This window comes from Etheostoma spectabile, chromosome 18 (genome assembly GCF_008692095.1).
Source record: "Etheostoma spectabile isolate EspeVRDwgs_2016 chromosome 18, UIUC_Espe_1.0, whole genome shotgun sequence".
NCBI lineage: Eukaryota > Metazoa > Chordata > Actinopteri > Perciformes > Percidae > Etheostoma > Etheostoma spectabile.
The window spans coordinates 418,240-426,854 of NC_045750.1; the positions used below are offsets into that span (position 1 = coordinate 418,240).

The 8,615-nt window shown below is 40.8% G+C and overlaps 1 protein-coding gene across 1 annotated transcript in view; it reads right to left on the reverse strand.

Moving 5' to 3' along the window:
* The window catches only part of gnpat (glyceronephosphate O-acyltransferase), a gene marked incomplete in the record, with an annotated part of 25,389 nt that overhangs the window by 12,064 nt on the left and 4,710 nt on the right, over positions 1-8,615 (reverse strand). The window contains 2 exon segments of the mRNA XM_032543079.1: positions 7,490-7,641; positions 7,979-8,054. Coding sequence (XP_032398970.1) covers positions 7,490-7,641; positions 7,979-8,054 — 228 coding nt within the window.

The window sequence follows — 8,615 nt, forward strand, 5'->3', positions numbered from 1 at the left end:
CACCACCACACACCACCATTAGTGCATTTGTAAAGGCTGAGTGAAAAACACACACAGGCAGAAATAATCGGAAAAATGGAAACTCCAAAAAAAGACGTTTAGAAACCTGGCTAGAAGATGTTTTTTTGATGAACTCCGACCCGCGGAACAAACTGTTTTTCTGTCAGAGTCTCAGTGGCTTCTTCACACAGGAACCGTCACCCGCCACCTGAGAGAGAACACCACACGAGAGAGAGAGAGATGAGAGAGAGAGGAGAGAGAGAGAGAGAGGACACACACAGAGAGACACAACACAGAGAGAGAGACAACGAACACACACACACCCACACACACACACACACCACACACACACCCCACACACCTCACACCACACACACACACACACCCACACACACACACACACACACACCCACACACACACACCACCACACCCACACCACACACACCACACACCACACACACACACACACACACACCACACACACACACACACGGTTCCATCGCCTCTACAGGACATCGCAATTCTACAACATTTCTGGTACTATAGAATTATTTATTATAAATAAAACAACCATTGATTGCAGATACTTTATGCAATACATTATTGCATCATATCTGCAGTAAAACTGTTAAATGCTACCTGGAATTACACTTAAGCACGTAAGATATGATATATATAAAGTTTCAGAAGGACAGTTTTGGTACTCTGCAGATTCATGATTACTCTACGAGCAAGAGAAAAAAACCCGCTATTACAAAAAGGTTAAAAATATACTCAGAAATGCATTTTAATGCATTTATGTAGATGATGCAATAGATTACGGGCTGTAACACAACATGACATCGCAACATTTTGCGCATCCATGTCTTGGTCAGACCCTGTAAAATATTAAAACTAATTGAAACGTTGCTATTCAAATCTAAAAGTTCAGGGGGGCCTTTGATCCATGTGTGGCTACTCTCTGCTTCTTCAGATGCTATCATGCCACCAGCCACCTATCTGTACACAACAAAACACAACCATTACACAGCTGTAGTCTGTGCTCTCCTTCACCTGGTATCCTTGTAAGCAGGGATCCACATACGAGGAGGAAGGCCAGAGTCCCTGATCCTCGTTCAGTCCACCAGTACCACCTGCTGGGTAAGCTGCAGAGCTCCGGTCTCACCAGCAGGTAACAGGCCTCCTCGAGTCCTCCCCCACACACCCACACAGACACACACACACACGACACACACCAACACACACACGGGTGAAATATGGAAAACATACTAGCATTTATTTTCACAAAAGTTGTTGTTGTTTTTGTTTTTTTTCAACACACGTAGCCCAGAACGCCTCCTAGGTCGTCCTCTTTTTTATCGATACCCAGATTTGGATAACAACCCACATCACATCACAACACTACATCCATCATATATTTCAACAAAGGCCAAACGCTCTCTTAACAGTTACACTTAATTGTTTCATGGTGTTGTGTTGTCCGAGCCGTTTTGCATGGGTCCTTAATCTGTCTAGCCCTCACCCATCTGAGCCCAGCCTTGTTGTCTTGTAGAAATGTCTCTGTCTTATGTAACTGTATTGTTGTTTCTGTTGTTAAATTTATCTTTCCATATCGTTTCTTGTATTAATGTCTGTCCTGACGGCTGTAACCATGTTTAGGTTTTCTGCAGAACAGGAACCTGCTGAAAACCAGTTTTTAAACTGGTCGGCCCGTTTTTTACATTGTAATGTAATGTTACTTTCCTGTATAATAATAATGAATGAATGAATGAATATGAATAATGTAAATGTTTAAGCTCACCTGCACGTAGCTCCAGGACAGAGGATGAAACTCATTGAGCAACATGTTTTTAAAGCTAACCTGTTAAGACCTCCTCTGAAAACACATTCATGCAGGAGAACCAGCCAACACGCAGTTTACGCCTATATCATAGTGGTCTTTTTAAGTGTAAAAATGTAAGTAGTGTGTTGGTGTGTGGTGTGTGTGTGTTTTGTTGTGTGTGTGTGTGTGTGTGTGTGTGTGTCCAGTCTCACGTTTTTGGTTATGAGGCAGAGTGGATGGCTAGGCCAGCAGCGCCGGGCGGACGAGACGTGCAGCGCCTGGTTCCTGTAGGAGGCCGCAGGACAGTATGACGACTGCCTGGCTCGAGCTCCTCCTCTGGGGCGGGGCAGCTGTGAGGCCCTGGTCCCGCTGGTCTCCTGCTGTAAGAAAAGGTTTAACATAAGATAACAGAAGATAGTTTACAATATACATGGTATAAACACATTAAAACCTGTTTTTATTTCACAGATTCATTTCATAGATCATTTATCCAATTTTTTCTTTTTCAATAGGCAAAATAAATGCTGATCCCTATACGATCGGAAATGCCTAATTTCGGCCGACCGATATATCAGTGGGGCTCTAGTTGTAAGCAAGACACGTAGTTTTTAATGCTTGTTCATGCATTTGTCAACTACTAACAACAACTCCTTATGTGGGAACCATTATTATATAAACATGATAATGAATGACAATATAGTAAAACACAGTACTTACATTAATATCGTTATATCTGCCTCCCAACTACATATAGTGTGTTACAAACTATTAACTGTTGTCTTTCTCTGTGTCTCTGAATAGAGACATTTATTTAATAGCCATTTTAAAGTGCAGAAAGTAGTCACGAAGGCCTGATATACACTTTAAAGTTCCTCCTAATTCATGTGACTATAGCCGCTTTCCAACCGAGGGATTTCCTATTTTCCCTTTTTTCCTTGTGTTCCCACTGAATAAATTTGGGGGATTTATGAAGTTCCTCTGGCCGTGTTGCTGTAACTCTTCAGCTCCTGCTTCGTGGCATACTACGAGAATGGACCTGAAAAGTGGGCTGATGGCGGTGTACGCCACCCGAGGAGTGCAGGAGGACCTGAAGGATCTGCAAGAAACATTAAATCTTCGGAAAATCTCCACTGAGCTGTGCAAATGGGGGTTTGTACGTGGCCGCTGAGTCAAGTGACGACGCTATAAAGACCGTTTGGAATGTGGACAGGTCCATACCTACGTCCTGAACTACTACTCTGATTTGCACTTTTTCTAGGGTATGTTGCTTTTGCCCAATTTCTTTTTTTTCCTCTGTCTTAACTAGTTTTTTATTTTTTTTATTTTGACCTTTATTTAACTAGGAAGTCCCTATAGATTTGAAATCTCTTTTCCGAGGGACCCTGGCCAAGACAGCAACAACCAGAGTTACATGTTGTTTAAAAGTATAAGACACTGTTGAAAGTATTGATGCATTTACAATTGAAAATTGTGGCTTTTTCAAACCAATGACTGAGTAGTTTCCTGACTGAATTTGACGTAGCATGCAACAGTGTACTGACAATGAAACCACTTAGCAAAAACAATTTTTGGGGCAATTCAAACAGTCCAAATAGATCTTTTTAAAAGCTTTGTTGACCCTTGCCAAGCACAAAATAGATCTTTTTTTTAAAGCCCACTACCTAAATTTCCAGTCTATGACACACAGAAATTGGCTTAGTATGTACTGGACTGTGTAAGTGACAGCTAGATGCCTTTAAATGTACTCCTAAACTACTTTGTAGAATTTCCTGATGTGACTGGAATAAAAAATGACAAGGATGAATAAAAACACAGAAATCAAACACAAACCTTGTTCCACTGCCAGCTGGACGTTGTCCCCACAAATCCTCACTAGACCTCGATCGGTAAGACTAGAGGAAACCACCTCTGATGGAGGATCGTGGTCTGCGAAGAAGGAAAACAATGGGAATAACCACTGAGCCCACACAGAGCCAGCAGCTGTCCGTGAAACCTTTGTTCCCTGTACCGGCCAGTGGAGGAAGGCGCCGTACTGCCGGAAGTCCCTGAGCCACACGGCGTGTGCAGTCAGCTCGCTCAGTGCTGTCCCCTGGTTCTGCCCCCCCCGCCTGGTGTTTGTGGTGGTACTGAGCAGCAGCGAGACACGAGGACCCACGGCTTCAGGACCATGTTCTCCTCCTGGGCCCGCACCACCTGTAGGCCGAAGGTCATTCACAAAGCTGGAGATGTCCGCCCGGTCCTCCTGGTATGTGTCTGGAAAAGGAAACCTAAACGTCATCCATGGTTTTTATGTTTAACGGCATCTTTAAAGAACATGGGCCTGTATTTACAGTAAAACTTGCATTAAATCAAGGTGGACGCTCAATATACGAGACAAGTTTTTGATACGACACATTTTTGAAAGGGGGCAGGCTTGAGGTGTTTTACGTTCGGTCATCATTTTTAACCCTCATTGTTGTCCTTGGGTCAATTTGACGTGGTTTCAGTTTTTTTTTTAAAATCACAAAAAATGTGCCTTCAAAATTAAGCCCTGAAAATGTCAACATTATATATATCAAATAACTTGGGAAAAAAGCACCCGTAACATTAAAAAAAGTGCCAAAAATGTTAAAAAAGCGATTATACGTTGAATAAACTTCTTCTTTTTTCATGGTTGATGGGAAAACAACACAAGGTTAAGCATAACATTCAAGGTGCACTACGAGTTCCTGCATGGTCACTTCTGTTGACGAAGTAAATTTCAAATAAACAGAGCAAGCGACCCCTGTGGTTCCTCCGAGACCGGGCTCTTTCCCCGTGTATTCGACAGGCCCCGGGGCGGATTAGACAGGTGCCTACCATTTGAAAAAAATTGGCAGCCCAAAAATGAAACTGCAGGAACTCATATGCACCTTTAGGCACAAGACAGACCCAATGTGAACATAAGATGTCTTCATGTTTTTAGACCACACACCACACACACACCACACCACACACACACCACACACACACACACACCCACAACACCCCACACACACACACACACACACACACCACACACACACACACACACACCCACACAACGTCAGATTTGCTTACAGCTTGAACAATGTGCTGCAGATAGCTTCAATATCTTTCAGGCTCTTATTTTGAAATGTATAAATATCACAAAAGCTGCTCTATAAGTATTAATATATTAATACATTTTATTTTCTTTTGTATATTGCCCCGTTCAGTTGTTAAGTATAACAAACTACATGAACACTGTGGTGTCCCTGAGCAGCTCCTTCAGCAGCAGATGATACCCCACGTTGTAAAAGGAGAGTCCCGCGCAGGTCCTTCATCCCGGTCTCTGTCAACGCTCAAACAACCTGCTCCACCTGATAGTTGTATTTTTCTGTTCCTGTTTCCTCCCATCTACATCACACCTTTCTGTTTTCTTTAATATTGGTATTTATATTATTTTATTACAAGTACTTACTTTTCAATATTTATGGTCTCAGGTTAATATAATTTAAATTTGCTACCGACCTTGCTTCTTTGCTCTAATTACACATTCAACTTAACTTAATTTTTAACGTCACTTACACCGCAATATTGTTTCTCTTATCATGCAACCGCACTTTAAATTTCCTTTTGTTTTGACGGCATTTTACTTACTCATCTACCATATTTTCATTGTCTATTCTTGCCTGTATTTCTTGCCTTGTATTTCTTTCGTGCTTACTTGTTTTTGTGTTTTGTTTGTGTTTTCTCTGTTTTTTGCTGTTGCTGCTAGCTGCTACTTGTAACGACAGAATTTCCCCGTCGTGGGATAAATAAAGTATAATCAAATCTAATCTAGTGAAGGCCGCTCACACAGATTGATTTGCTGACACACACACACACACACACCACACACACACACACACACACACACACACACACACACACCACACACACACACACACACACACACCACCCACACCACACACACACACACCACACACACACACACACACACACACACACACGTTGCTAAGCCGTACCTTGGTACAGGTTGAACTGGCATCGGTTTAACTCTGCCCTGGGCTAAACTTCTGACAGACACAGGCTGACCAAAGTACACGTGTGATACTGCCGTAGTCCTCACTGAGGATCTTCCTGGCTTTGAAAGACCCACAAAGGAAGGATAAACACCGAAGCATGTAGGTGTATAAGGATTTGTAGGCTGCAAAATTAACCTATACAGGTTTTGCATCACCATAAAATATAATTAAAATTTTAAAACGTAATAACACTTTGTTCACTTTTGCACTATCATCATTACACAAGTCTACAATAGTATCTCGCCTATCATGGTCATTGCATTCTGTAAGTTTTTTTTTTTGTGTGATATAGGTGTGTATATGTGTGATACGTATATGTTGTATATGTGATATACGTGGTATGTGTGATACACGTGTGTAATAGTGTGATATACTGTGTAATGGTGATAACGTGTGTATATGCGTGATCACGTGTTTATATTGTGTGAACAGTATAGTGTGCATATGTGTGGATACGTGTTTATATGTGTAATACAGTAATATGTGTGTATATGTGTGTATATGTGGTGTATATGTGTGATACAGTATATGTGTGCATATGTGTGATATACGTGTGTATATGCGTGATTAACTGTGGTGTTGCTATACAGTGTGTATATGTGTAATACAGTATATGTGTGTATATGTGTGGATATACGTGTGTATGTGTGATACAGTATAGTGTCATATGTGTGATACCGTGTGTATATGTGTGATATACTTTGTATATTGATACGGTGTATATTGTGATATACTTATATGTGTGATAGTGTTATATATGTGATATACTTGTGTTATGTGTGATAATAATGTGTGTATATGTGTGATACAGTATATGTGTGCATATGTGGTGATACACGTGTGTATTGGCGTGATACACTGTGTATATGTGTGATACATATATGTCTGTATATGTGTGATATACTGGTTGCATGTGTGTGATACACTTGTGTATATGTGTGGCATTCACGTGTGTATATGTGTGATATACGTGTGTATTGTGTGATCACATGTGTATATGTGTGATACAGTATATGTCATATATGTGTATATGTGTGATACAGTATATATGTGTATATGTTGTACGATTGTGTGAGAATTGTGTGAATACACGTGTGTATGTTTGAACTATTGTGTGTATATGGTGAATACGTGTGCATGTGTGTGATACACTTGTGTATATGTGTGTTATCCGTGTGTATATCGTGTGATATACTGTTATGTGTGATATAACGTGTGTATATGTGTGATACAGTATATTGTGTATGTTGTGATATACGTGTGTATATGTGTGATATTCTGTGTGTATATTGTGTGATATACGTGTGTATAGTGTGAACACTGTGTATATGGTGGTATCCGTGTGTGAACAGTGATACAGTAATATGTGTATATGTGTTTTTGTGTTATGGTTGTCTTGCTACTGGATGCCTAACATTTCCTTCGGGATGAATAAAGTATCTATCCATCCATCCATCTATCTATCTATCTATCTATCTATCTATCTATCTATCTATCTATCTATCTATCTATCTATCCATCCATCCATCCATCTATCCATCTATCTATCCATCTATCTATCTATTGTTAATAGACAAGTCAGATGTTTAAATGACTCACTGAGGTGGATTCTTTGGGTTTGGGAATCCCCAGCAGCTCTCTGGCATACAGCGTCTCCTCCAGGACCCTCTCATAGCTGATGCTGACTGGGACCACGTTGACGTCAAACACCTCCCCTTTAAGGAACGGATCCATGACTATATTCAGCAAACCTGGAAGAGGACAGAAACATGACGGCCTATCGAATACAATGGGTCACATTAGTTGCACCGCAGAAAAATGGGAATATTTGGAGAACTGTGGTGAAATATGTTGAAAATACACTTTGATATTTTGACTCGGCTAATTAATAACAATGCTGGGATTCCCTTAATGTACAACAAGTTCACACACAAGTCACATATATGTTTTACACCAGACAATGTGCTGGCAGGAGGAAATAAAACAAAGGATCTGATTTGGGTCTCATCAAAGTGAAATGTGGATTTAGAATTTAGTTTTTCCACGTGTAGCTCAGAGAGTTTATAGTTGCGTTTTCTTGTGACTTACCTAACTTTGGGGTCAAAGACTTAGACGTTCGGCTTCTGGTCCCCTCTAGGAAAAATTCAACTGGTGCAAATCCATTCTGAAGTGGAAAGAAATAGTACAAACAAAAAGAAATAATTGAAAATCAATAAAGAATAAGAGCAGGGCTTTCTTGTGACTTAAATAGCCCCACACAAAATGTCACTGCTCCCCAACCTTACCACAAAACAGGTCCCTCCCTAACAACAACAACGACGACGATGTGGATCACAGAAGGTTCTCCTTACCCGGAGCATGGTCTTGACGTACTCTGAGAAGAGAGCCCAGTACAGCTTGTCTCCACCAAAAGACCTTCGGATGAAGAAGGCTCCAGACATCCGCAGCATCTCTCCAACGAACTTCATCCCCATGAAGTCTGGAGGGAAAAACAAACTCTAGTTTTATATACAAGTCGTGATAGTTCTGGACTGCATTATACCGAGGAGGATTTATCATATTTGGCCCTGTAATCGATTAAAAAAAAACATTAAAAATACCTTTAAATACCTTTGAATGGACTGGCTCCAACATATATCTCGGACCTCATCCTAATTTATAGGCCAGCCCCTCCATGTCCCAACAGTCTCGCCTTAAGACACATTTTTATTCTTTGGCTTTTAAC